This window comes from Pseudopipra pipra, chromosome 9 (genome assembly GCF_036250125.1).
Source record: "Pseudopipra pipra isolate bDixPip1 chromosome 9, bDixPip1.hap1, whole genome shotgun sequence".
NCBI lineage: Eukaryota > Metazoa > Chordata > Aves > Passeriformes > Pipridae > Pseudopipra > Pseudopipra pipra.
In genome coordinates, this window is record NC_087557.1 from 22956146 (window position 1) to 22969651 (window position 13506).

Consider the following 13506-nt stretch of genomic DNA (forward strand, 5'->3'; position numbering starts at 1 on the left):
ATTTCTGTATGGAGTGATTCTGGATGTGTCTTGGCCTGACCGAAACCTAAATGGGGCCACATGTATTTAATAAAAACATCAAATGGTCCCAGATTTTAAGAGGATAATAATATATATATACAGACATAAATATATATAGAGAGAGGGAGGGTGAGATGGAAGGGCAGGATTTTTGTAGACAAAGAAGCTCTGTCTGATGTTTTAACGTATATTTTTCTGTGGTAGCCCAGTTTCTTCTGTAACAAATATTTGTGGACAATCACTGGGGATAAAGAAAGCTATAATGGTAACCACCCAGATGTAAGGGTATGTGAGAAGCTATTTCATTTCCTAGCCTTGGCAGGAAAGATGGGCTTCTCTCAAGACATCCAACTTGGGTCAGTAACAGGAAAGCACTCAGGATCCTCTCCATTAGAAAAAGAAATTCAGCTCCTATCACTGAAGCTAAAAGAATAAATTACTGACTGGCACATTTCACTGTGTGTGGGTATCCTCCCCATATCAAACCTAATAAGAATGGGAGTCAGGGAAAACTGGATAGCCTTTGACAGATCTTGATGCCTCAAACACAGGTACTAAGACCTGTTTGTTCACAAATTTTTCAACCAGCCTCATCTGATGAGACAGGCAGCGTTTCACACCATTCCCTCACAGGCAGAAAACAAATCTGCATGCAGCTGATCCAAAGCCTACTGAAGACAGTGGTAACTTATGCATGCAGGGGCTCTCTGTACCTCCCTATACAAGGGAAACCTTTCAGCAGTTGCACAAATAAATAAGTGTTCAAAATATACCTGCATGTGTAGCCTCTAAATTTTTCACATACTGATTGTCTTGACCTTAGATGACCCTGCATTAGAATATCACTTTAGCACATTTTGCTTATTTAGTATGTACATTTTAAAAGAATTGACAAATTGGTCATTTAACTTCCAGAACCAATTTAGAAAAGAACTCTGAAAGGCTTCAGAGCCACTTACCTTATTGTTTGCCAGGTACAGGTAATTCAGGTTCTCCAGATGTTCAAATGCTTCTTCTGGCAACCCTGAAAAAAAGGAATAACTAATCAGTGACACTGGCACCTTACTGCTTCTCTGAGAGAAAACACCGGGGGTAGCTTTCTCTCTCAGGTATTGTTCATGTGAGATTGAACTATTGAAACAATCTGGGTCACACCTATTGTTGTTATTTTTTTTAATTCAAAATGCCACAAAACAATACTGGCTGTTAAGAGCAATGGAAGACTATTAGGAACGTTGAGCATACAAGGCTTGTGGCCAACCCCCTGGCAGGAGTCAGGGGCAGAGCTGGGCAGACCCCCCCTGCAGCAACCACACTGTCTGAGCAGTTTCTTTTGTAATTTGCTTATGATTCTGCAAATCTTTTTTCTTGCAAGGGCATAATCTGAGGTTGCTCAATGAATGGATCTGATGTAGGACTACATTGCCAAAATCACACCAGTATCTGCATGCCCCAACCCTTCCCTTGTCCTGCTCCCCACAGCAGAGATATCCATCGACACAGTAACCAGCTCAGAGCTTATCCTCCCCCAGTAATTATTCATTTTCAGCTGAGTCACTCCACATCCAGCTGATCACACAACCACAATTGCTGTCACAATGGAAACACTGCAAGTAACACTTTCACCTGGCACTGAGATAACCAGGAGTCAAAGGTGAAGCCATTTCCCATGTCAAAACATGTTGGAAACTCAGGGCTGCACTGCAGCTTGTGAAAGGAACAAGAAGGCCCAAAGGTAATAATGTCAAAGGCTGAACCTATTAGGCACAGCCTTCCCCATGCTGTGTAGGAGTGCTGTGCCTTGGGGCCCAGGGATAATATTCCCACATTCTCAATAAAGGCTGTCCTCTGCCATTGCAATAAGGAAAGCAAGAGCATTTGGATCACAAGTTAATGTGATGCACAACAATTACATCTTTTGTATCCCATATCATGCTTTCTTACTATTTACTCCAGTTCCTGAGTTTCTTTTGCTTTCCTTATTAGCTCCTTATCAAGTTTCCCACATAAGCATATGACCAAGCAAGGAAAACCTGCCTACTAAAATCAAAATGGTTTTGGAAGCGTAGAAATGTCCTTATTTGCAATGTATATTTGTATTTATACCAAATTCAATGAGGACAGAACTGGACTGAACTACACGAATTGACTGCCTAGACTGAACTGAACAAGGTCAGTCAGGAGGAAATCATTGAGCATGTGGAGGTTTCTGGTTCCCCAGTGCATTGCATGGAAGAGCCTGTGGGACCAGAGGGAGTTTCCTGGATGAGGAGATCTCACGCCACAGCACACGGAGCTGCTGCCAGGTCTCCTCCTGGTTCAGCAGGGCTGCATTCTTGTACACTGAGTCTTGTGTTTCAGATGATAAAGTGTCTCCACGATGTGTGTGATGGCCAAAGGAGTGAGGCTTGCAGAGAACCACTCCAACCAAGTCAATCCATCACTCTGTGGCTTTCTTTATCAGGTGTCACTGGTGTTCTGGAGGCACAGGCTCTGTCCACCCCATGGCTCTGCCAGCTCACCTTTTGAAGTCAGCCTGTTGTTTTGCAGATTGAGAGTTTCCAGTCTGTAAAGACGAGCAAGTTCTTCTGGAAAGATTTCTTCTATTTGGTTATTCTAAGAAAATGGAGAGTATTAATCATCAGCAAAGTAATCCAAGAAGGATCCCAGTAAACCCAGACTGTGAACTCCAATAAAATCTGGAAGTGACCCCACCATGCCAAATCACTGTCAAGACTTCTCTCTGTAATGAGCCAAACTCAAATATCAAAAGCAAGACATCCAAACCTAGCAGCATTGGAAGACCTGAACTTCTGCTCATCCCCAGGAATACCTGTCTTATGCACTGGTAGCACACAGAGTGAGATTATGCCTGGCAAGGCCCATAATCCATCTGCCAAAGCCAAACCTTGTGGCTGCAGCAGAGCAGCTGCTACAAGGTTGGCATGGTGGATTTCCAAGTTTAGCACTTCTGTTATTCCTGGGTTGTTTTAAAAGCCACTTGTCACAGAAAGGGAGCGTCAAACTGGGCTCACTGTCACTAGTACCACTGTCAGGGGTGACTGCCATCAGATTTTCATTAATGTGCTGACTAACATTTTGACCATTAATGAGTGATTCTATTTTAGCATCTAAGGGGCCAGTTAAGGTCCTGCTGTGCTGGAAGCCAGGCCAGTGCACAGAAAGTGACAGCTGCTGCTCCAAAAAGCTGCTTTTCTTTTGGCAGCAGAGGCAGGAGCCATGGCTAGCACTCGCCTGGGACAGATCTGCTGAGGAAGGTGCCAGCTTACATTACAGTTTTTCTAACTGGAAAGCTCTGAACAAAATCTGCATTTCATCCATTGCACAGAACTGGCAGATAGGAGCAATAAACCAAAAGCAAGGCATTGGAAATCCTGGAACTGCTGCCACTGCTCAGAGGAGGCACGGCCACAAGGTTGCCATGCTCTGGCCCTGCCACGCCTGCAGGTGTCAGAGCACTGCCATGGAAAGGACACCTGCCCAAATGCTGGTCATAGGGATCAATCAACTAACAGCAGAGCATGGAAACCTGCTGACAGTCCAGGATATCCTGCTTCTTCTGCCTTAAGCTGGAATCTCACAACCTTATGTGTCCTTATCCTAAAAAGACATGAGATCTCTGGAGTGGAACCATTTGCTGCAGGCATGACATCAGTGTCCCTGCCACAGGCAGTGCCACTGGGAGTGAGGGATGGCACTGGCTGTGTCACCCCTGCTTCTTGCTGAGTTTGTGTGCTGAGGGAGAGATGGGACACGAGGGAACACAGGCTGGCCCTGTGTCTGCACGGGTTCACTGTGCCTTCAACATCTGGACTAACAGGCAGTGCTACCCAGAAACTTAGCCCATCCTTCTCAAAGACACCTCAAAATGAAAGGCCTTCACCAGAAACAGTAACTGTTAGTTCGGACAAAAATTCTTTCCATGAAGCTGTGAGAGACTAAAGAGAAAAATTTCGTATCTTTTGCCCTCCCTGGATCTGCGGGGAGAGAATTAGTGCCGATAACCAGGCACATCCGTCGAGCTTAAGGCCCGCTGCACCTGCTGCTCCCTGCGGGCAGCCGGGTCGGGACTGAGGGGAGCGGGGAGGAGCGGGATGTGGGCACGGCGCGCCCTTACCTGCAGGGACAGGTGGTTGGTGAGCTCGGGCAGCAGCAGCGGGAACTCCTTGAGGTCGATGCCGCCGCAGTCCACGACGCCCTCCTGGGTGCAGCCGCAGTCGCGGGGGCAGGCGGGGCCGGGCCGCGGGGCCGGGCCGCCCTCGGGCTCGGGCTCGGTGTCGGTGTGGGCGGCGCAGCCCAGCGCCAGCAGCGCCGGGAGCCCCAGCAGCGCCAGCAGCGCCCGGCCGCCGGCCGGCATCGCCCCTGCGGGCCGGGACAGCGGGTCAGCCCCGGGGCACGGGCCGGGACAGCGGGTCAGCCCCGGCACGGCGCTGGCCCCGTTCTCCCGGGGCGCCTTCACGCCCTCTGAGCGCGGTTTGGGCACCGGGATGCGGGCCCCGGGCACAGCATCCCCCACACCGGCCCCAATTCCTCCGGTTAGTTATTGCTTTTTTCATATTGAGAAACGCCAGGTGATCCCCGGAGATTCATAAAATGTTAGTTCAGTGTGGCTGTCGGTCGCACCGCTCCTCACAGTTTTGCTTAGGAAGAAACTCTTTCCTTATTTAAACAACACAGAGGCTGGACAAGAGTGACTCTCGGAGGGGCTGCTACACGTGCATGGAGCAACAACAAAACCTCATGGCTACTGAAAACAAAACGGGCTTCCTATGGATTTTGGACAGTGCTGATCTGAACTGAGAGGCCTGGCTCACGTTCAGCTTTTATCTTTCTGGCAGCAGGTTAAAATAATCCAAACAGAAGTTGGATATGGACTGGAGCAGCCAGCTGGCCCTAACCCAGCCCCCTCGGTCCCATTTGTTGCCCTTCTCAGATTTCATACATAAAGGTTTTCAGTCAGGGCTGGTTATGGCCTGTCTTTTATCCTCTTGGCTATTCTAATCAGAAGCATTCAACAGTGATGAGACTTACTTAGGCTGATCTTTTAAGGTGAAAAGGCACAGTGGATTCATGACATGAAATAAGTACTCTGTTCACCTCTGCCAGCCCACATGCCTTCTTTGCATCAGAAACAAGAACCTCCCAGAGCCACACTGGCGGCTGTCAGAACTGCACATCTCCATTTACACCCACTGGGCTTTGCTGCTTTGCACCAGGGGCTCTCACAGACTTTGGGTGCTTGGGGAGCATTGGACAGATCCTGCTCTCAGTCACAGTCATGAAAATTGTAAATAATTTCTTTAAACACTGACTCATACTTGAAGAAATGGGAGCAGGTGGGACTACAGGGCAGGGCATCCCAAGACATGGATGGTTTTGCTTTGGTCCTGGTCTTTGCTACAAACATGCTGGGTGATTTTAAGCATTTAGCATCAATCTCTCTTCCCCCTGCTCCACTATTTCACAGCTTCCATATGGCTGAATAGCTGAATATAATGAAATTAATCTCTTTTATAAAACATTCCTTGTATGGCAGCTAAATATTAACAGTGAGATCAAAACTGGCCATATGAGTATGCCAACAGTGGATTAGTAAAATCTTTAGTATTTGGTGACCTAATCTCAGAAAATATTTCAGAAATCTTAGAGAAAATAATCTCAGAAAGTATCTCAGGTCTCTAACAAAGTATTTTCCCTATATATCAGCTTACCCTTACAGATACTTACAAAAGAAACTAAAGAAAAAAATCTTTTATATGCAGGTCCCAACCAGCCCTGCTGTAGCAACACAAACACAGTTACATTGTGGTTGGTACTGAGCTCTACAGATTTGCAACATGCTGACTTTTCCACATATGCAGCTGAAAGGATGTTAAAAAAATAACATGAAATATTCTATCTATTGCACAATAAAATTTCAGAGGCAATCTCACCCCCTTGTCAGCACTATTGTCTGCTACAACGCCTTTGGAGTGAATGCTGCTCTAGCACAGGGAGACACTTTGGATACAGGAACATCTGTGTACATCTGGAGTGCAGGCAGCAAAACCAGGCATGATTGTGATTTTTAGTTCAAAGAAAGTCTGAGGTAACTCACTCCATTTCAACTCATTCCCATGGGCCTGATCCAAAGCCTTATTAAGAAACTTTTCTAAAGGAGTAGCTCAAAACCCACTAGAAACAGTCCTCTTCCCTGGCTGTAGGTGGGCTTTGGATCAGGTCCTGCCACCCAGAGACTGAAGGGACCCTGAAACCAGCTCAGGGGCTTCTGCACTGCATCTTTCCGAGTCCAGACAGAACTGGCACCTGCCCTTTGGTGCCCCAGAGCACCAGAGACAGGGTGCTACAAAAGACACAGTCTCCAGAGGTAAACTGAAGTTTTAGGAGTTACTGAATGCTTCTCAGTGACCACAGTTACCTCAATAAACAATGGAATCTCTTTCAAAGTATCTCATCTCTGTTATCTGTTATCGTCCACACACATTCTCACAGGACACACACACACAGAGATAGGAAAAACATCCACAAAACGGGAGGATTCTCCTTCAAAATCAACAGGTTAACTGAGTTTGTTACACTGAATATCCTTGCTAAAAGCTGCAGCTGAAAGGCAGACTGCTGCTGCTGCTGCAGGTTCTGACAATCCCGCTTTTGAAACAAATAAAGTGCTGAAAAACTCACCTTTGCTGTCAGAACTCAGCTGAATGGAGAAGAACATTTCTGTTGCCCCCACAGGCTCCCTCACTCATGCCATGTCAGTGACATGCACTGAGCTCACAGCGAGTCTCCCCTTTCCAAGCCAGATCCTTTCCAGATGTGAGCAGCAGAATTAGAGAGCAACAGGCAACCCTCTACCAACGAGAGCCTCCTGCACTTCCCAACGAAATCGGAGAGGAATTTTCCAAAGTCACCATATGGGAAAATGTGAATAGGAAAGAGGAAGCAGCTATTGACTGAATATAAAGACTTGGGAAATAAACAATCTCCCATTACTTTTTGTCAACACAGTTTGCAGGCTCCGTGAGGATGCCAAAAGCCAGCGTGCTGGAATTGGCAGAGGAGAACAGAGACGGTTGTGCTTCTGCATTTCCTTGCAGGAGACTGGAGCTGCACTGGGACTAGATCTTTGATTTTAGCTGCATTCAACCCAGAATCTGAATCCCAGGTGGGAATGTCCTCCCATTCTCTGGGGGTCTGGTTCAAATTAGCTACGAGTGACAGATCAGCAGTTTTTCCTGCATTTCATCTCCCTCCCCTTTAACTCCCTGGTTTTCAACCTATCAACTGATCTTCAGGGACCAGGGATCAACGGGCTGAAACTACAGATGTTTAAGAGGCAAAGTCCCCAAATTTGTTGTAACATCCCATCTACCCAATCTCTTTTTTATCTTCTAAGCCCCACATTACAGCACTAACATCAGAACCTTCCATCAAACCCCCCCCATTCAGCCCAGAAGTGTCCCATTCCTTATTTTCCCCCCTCTTGGTGAAAGCACAGAAACACCCTGTTGATAACACAGTATGCTCCAAGTGCAGCAATACTTCCAAGAAAGCAACACAGCTTTTCGTCCCTGACAGCAAAGTTCCTATTTTAAATATATAGCCACCTGTTTTGTGAATGCCCCCAGAATCCATACAGTACCTCCACAGAACCTGCAGGGGATCTGTCCTCACCAACAACACAATCTTCTTGCTGAATTCCAAAAAAAGGGACACTGATTCTTTCCTCTCCACTCCAGCTGAACTAAAGCAATTAAGTTATTTCCTCCCTCTCTTCATCCAGGCTTATATCAACTGGAACCGATCCCCCTCTGTGCCACGTGGAAGTTTCAAAAGTTAAGAGTGGGAAGTGTGTTTTTACTAAAACAAAAATAAAAACAAAACAAAGCTGACTGCTTTTCCTTAGTGATTCAGAGATGCAGGACACCTTTTCCTGCTACCCTTTCTGTATTACAGTACTCTGAGTCCATACAACAAAATGTAAATAGTTTTTGCAGAGAGGAGAAAAACTCTGCTTATGTTGGGGACCCACCCCACCTCATCCCAGTCTGCAGAGAGAAAGGAGGAGGAGGGGGATCATCTTGCTCACTACTGATGCCAGAGCAGCCCACAAGGGAGAGGAAGAGAGCAGCATCAGCCTTCCCCAGAAGGGCATTTTTATCTGGGTTTTTGTTGTGTAAGTGTAGTAATTAGCTGTCAGGTAGCATCTAGAGGTAGTACAGGACATTGTGAAGAGGGGCATTGTGCTTCCTTTAGTGGGGGAACAGAGGCACCCAAGTGTCAGAGCCAGCCCAGGATTATCCATCAGCACAGAGCCAGGACTAGACACCAGGTATTATCTCACACCCAAAGGTAACACACACTTAATACTGTGCTACAAATTACCTATATGGGCATTTTTTCAAAGCTTTCACTTCTTCCACATCTTACCCTCCTACATCAACATATCCCAGACTCACAATCTCCCATCTCCAGGCCCAGTGCTGCATTTCCATCATCCAGCTGGAGTCCAATTTATCTAAAGGCATTCTGACCCACCCCTGAGCCAAAGGCTATGCCCTGCCATGGTACATGGGCTCAGCAGCCACTGTCTCTGTTCATTCACTGCAGCTTTCTGGAGCTTCCAGAGCAAAGGATTCCCACTGCAAGACCCCCAGCACAGAATCAGCTGCAGGAAACATCTCCAGTCAACTTGAGTCTTTGCATTCTTGCATGTTCCCTGCTGCTGGCTGTGAGTGGTGCCTGCAGCCTGCATGAAGAAACATTTGCAGGTTTAAAAACTGAAGACTCAGTTTAAACTTTGGTACAGTTACTTCTGCAGATCACGGATGGCAGAGAACCAGGTCCTGGGGCACCCAACTGCTGAGGCAGCTGTGCCAGGGTGTGCCACAACACAGCCAGTGCTTTTGCAATGGGCCTGGCACACAGGGCTCTGTGCAGGGCCCAACCTCCTGCACTGCCCCAGCGGAGGTCAAGGACAAGCTTTGCCAACCCAAGCTCTTAGATTTCAAAGATACTCCTGCAGACCTCAGCATCAGCCACAGGGCCAAGCTGCAGTAGGCAACATATGTGAGACCTGCTCAGCTCTGACTTTGCAACTACTGCCACTGTCCTAAAGAGATTACAGGCTAAATTTAGATGTGATATGATTAACTCAGGTAACAGACATACAGTCAAACAACAGCATGGCAGAGAAAAAAAGGTACAAGCAGCTCCATGTAGAAGAGTGGTTCTACAGGCACCAGCTCACCTGTGATCAGCATGGAGTGATGAGGCAGGAGGCATTCAGGAGGTGGAAGTTACAAAATGGTCTCTACTCTCATCCTTATTTATCTGCTTAAAACTCTACAGAAACACTGGGGTTGCTGAGGTGACCACTGCTATGTGCTGATATCGTGCCTCTACTTGAAAGGAGAGAAAAAAGACCATTTAAAATTCTTTTAAGTAACTTGCCGTCATTTGCTTCAAAAAATGAATAATCAAAACACATGGAATAAAAGGGGTTTTGTCTCCAAAGCAGGAAGGGGAGTACTTTTCAAACCTAAGAATGCACAACAGAGCCTGGCTATGAGCCTATTGGCATCTGTGTCCTGATCCCAATGAACTTTAAGATGTCTGTTCTCCCAGAGGATGTTTAAAAAAAAATGAAAAATCCATGACTGCTTTTAATCTACCTGAAATATGGGCTACAGACACAGCATATTTCATACTTGTTTTACACTATCCCTGTTCCTTTTAGCCTGCTGCAGCATTAGTAGGATATTTCTGTTCCTGTATGGCAGTATAGAACTAATATTTCCCAGAAAACCCACCCAGGGCCATATAAACCCATCTGCTTTCAAGTTAGCAGTGAATTCTTCTTACAGATACAGGGCACAGAACAGCTCACACTGTCACTCCAACAAATTACGCTGCTGTTTATTTAAGTAATAAAGGCATTTGTTCCAAACAGTCGGGGCTTTTTCCAGCATTTGTTCTCCACATGTGGTTTGCTTCCTCAAGTGTTGATTTTTCGTAGTTAAGGGACTTTTCCCTGCCTTTTATCCAGCAGGCTAATTGCATTCTTACTCTTTTCTGTCTAACGAGAGCTGACATGCAGCTCAGAGCTCTGTGCAACAGGAAGCCCTGTATTTCCTGTTCCAAGGAGGTAAGAGTTTAATCTGACCTCAGATGAATTGGACATATGGGAAATGGACAAAACCAGCCTCGTGATTATCGGAATTTTCTTCTGTCGTGAGAGGGAAGATGTAGTCAAGTCTCTTTATCCCATCCTTTTGCAGCCTGAAATGATCTACTGCCCAAAAAACCAGCTCTTTAGCCCAGCTGTCACCAGCCATGCTCAGCTGGTCACAACCCCCTCACTCTGAGCAGCTCATCCCTCTGCTCCTCACCAAAGGGATCCTACAATACCATGAACCAGGACTTGCTTTCCACAGGGAAAGCCAGGATGGTGCCCTTTGCCAGACTGTCCATTCCCCCTCTGACACCTGCAGTTCTGACCACCTGTACTAGCCATGGATCACACTCCCCAGGGAGTTATTTCCAGAGGTCTGGACAGCCCCACACACCAACCTACAGCTGCAGTCCCTGCTCCCCCCAAGCTGCCTCAGCTGCCCATGGATGTGCCTCATTTATCCAGAGAGCTCTCTTGCAAATATCCCAAATTCAGAATTTTGCAATGAATTCCTATTTGTTATCCTGATCAACACAGAAACTGAGATTTCTTGAAGTAGCACATTTTCTTTTGAAAAGGACTTTCTTCTAATGACTCTAATATAAGAAAAGCAGCAATCACTCTCTTGACACCATACCTATTTTCAAAACTGTACTGCTCTGCATTGAACCTATGTGTGATCAGGCAAAGCAGGAGGGCTGGAACACAAAACTCAAGTAAAAGTTTAAAAATAAAATGTGTGCTCCAAAACCAAAACATCCAGTCAAATTCCTGCAAGCCAGATTTGCTGAGTCAGGCATCACTGTGCTCACTGGCTCCAACCCTGACAAACCATTTGCTTCTCCTGCAGCAATGAAACACATTTTACTTTTTTCTTTACAATGAACATTCCTATCTGCAAGAATTAGCACAGATTTTACAGAAGAAAGTAGAGGTAAGATACACCTGCCAACCTGAGAGCACCTCTGGCTCTGATCACATGATCACATGATGATCATCATCACATGATGATCACATTTATCGTGTCTGAGAAAACCCCAAACCAAGAGCTGCAAAGGGTGTTCACCAGAGGATTTTAGATGGAGAAAAGGGGCTTGATGCTGCCTGGTCAGCAGAGCATTAGGGAACAAGAAAGAAAACTTTTGTAACAAGATTTCTAAAATGGTACAAACTTAGGTAATGCTCTGAATTATGCAAAAAATGAGTAACAGAATTTAATAATGGCAAAGACTGCTCTGCACCACAGAGCCCTGCCTATTTCCTCATTATGAACTGGGTAAACTATTTTATCCACTGTGAAATGTATTTTTTCAAAGTTATCATATTCTAAGCCTGCAGAATGTTAATGGAGGATCTGGTGTTTTTAGAAAAGACCACACACCCCCCTCACTTCCAGAAAAATCAGAGAATATATTATATTTAAAAATTATTCAGCAACTTACAACACAAAGAAGGTGCTGAAAGTGAAGAAGTAATGCAAGACAAATGCCTAAATAAGACATTAATTGGTAGATGTGGTAAATATGCAACTTTGTCCTTTACTCCATCATCTTAAATCCTGCAGGAGAAACACAGGACTGATTGATTCTCTCTGTTGCAGACTGTGCTAACCCTGCACTGCTCCCTCTAGCTACTGCTGCTGGGAACGGAGCATTTCATCTGGGATTCTTTCTGTTACAGTCACATTTGCAAGGGCTCAAGCCTGAAAGCCCCGGGCCTGTACAAACCCAGAGATTTCTCTGACGGCCAAACTTGTATATTCTCTCGCTTGGCAGCAAAGAAAGTTATTTTTGCACGTTTTTTTTCTCTTAGTATTTCTGTGCAACTTTCCCCCCACCCCTCTAAAACTACCTCAATCTGCAATTGAGCACATCTTACTTAAACCATTATTGGCATGGACTCTTATTATCTATGTTAGCTTATTTATACTTCAAAATTCATTTGCTTCTTTAATTAAACAGAGGCCAAAAATACGTTTGTGTTCAAAATTCTTAAAAAAGGTATGTTCTGAGCTTGCATAACAGACATCTACTCAGAGCTCTTTGGTAGTATCAGTGATTCAAAAGGAGGAACAAACTGTTTTCAGTACAAAATTACTGCTGCAATCCCATAATTCCCCTTTATTTGAACCCAAAGCCAAATGGCAAGAACTTAGAAAAAAAGCAGTGGGTGCTTTGACAAATGTTATTTTATTGAGAGCTAACACTGCTTTAATTGGAGACATCACTGTCTACTCCAGTCCTTTGGATAACTCAACAAACAATACCCAAGAGGAAACCTGATTCATATGAACAGACTGTATTTTAAGAAGTTTACAGTGGAGCAAGGCCATCTCTGTCCTATTTAACAGAAAACTAATGCCTTGCAAAAGAAGATGAACAGTGGGGTGACAAATGTTGATTCATCTACATATTAAAGCCCTGGGCTGAGCACAAGAGCTGCAGGCAGGTCTGAAAACCCAGTGCCTGGACCATAAAAGACAGTAGAAATTCAGTATAAATTAAGCATATGGAGCAATAATTAAGAATATTTCAGTTTCACAGGGCAGAAACAAGCACTGAGTCAGCAGGAAAGAAATGAGCCCCCAGTTTTAAGGGATCTAAGAAAACATAATCTTAAAACTAGAAGTGGTCAGAAAAGCAACTGGGGAAAGAAAAATAAAAGCAGAAAATGCTCTTGTATCTAGAAAACTTTTTAACAGGACAATGGGAATGCAGCATACAGGAAGGATACCAGGAGGGCCAAAAGGTCACAAGGGTGTCTCCCTGTGACACAGTTAAGGAGAATGTCCTCTTTGAGCTGTGAAGTTCGATGGTGACAGGGCAAGACTTTATTATAAACACCAGGAGCCCTCTGAAGCTGTTCATGGTTTCTTCCAGTTAAAAAAAAAATCAAAACCAACAAACCAACACCATCAAACATGAAAAAAACCCATGAACAAAAACCTAAGAGGTATAAAACTGCAATGTAAAAGATAAAGTTTAATTCCACGTGATGTGTAGGTACAGAAACTCATGACCCATGTGAAAAAAAGCTGTCCAAGGATTCAAAAAGGGACTGGATAAACTCCTGAAAGGCAATCCAGACCTATCAGTTTTGGCTCAAATTTATGAGCTGGGAAAAAAAAAAGTACAAAATTACAATCACTGGCAGTTAGGAAAGTACTCCAAGTAAACAGATGCTTGGGCCATCTTAATATTCCTTCTAAGTTATCAACTGTCAGAAATCTAGTGGGCTACAAAGGTTTTTGGTCTCATTCAGTAGAGTCATTCTTACTGCTCAGCAACGTG

At 45.0% G+C, this 13506-nt stretch overlaps 1 protein-coding gene across 2 annotated transcripts in view; it reads right to left on the reverse strand.

Annotated features, from left to right (window-relative positions):
* Positions 1-9003, reverse strand: part of PODN (podocan) — a 34081-nt gene extending 25078 nt beyond the window's left edge. Inside the window, exons 1-4 of one of the 2 annotated variants that reach the window (XM_064665200.1) lie at positions 6724-9003; positions 4160-4404; positions 2544-2637; positions 981-1045 (exon numbers count right to left, since the gene is read on the reverse strand). In XM_064665200.1, coding sequence (XP_064521270.1) covers positions 981-1045; positions 2544-2637; positions 4160-4404; positions 6724-6760 — 441 coding nt within the window. In that variant the 5' untranslated portion in view covers positions 6761-9003. The remainder of the gene's footprint in view (positions 1-980; positions 1046-2543; positions 2638-4159; positions 4405-6723) is intronic. The other variant, XM_064665201.1, reaches the window with a different exon arrangement.
* Positions 9004-13506: the final 4503 nt, after the last annotated feature.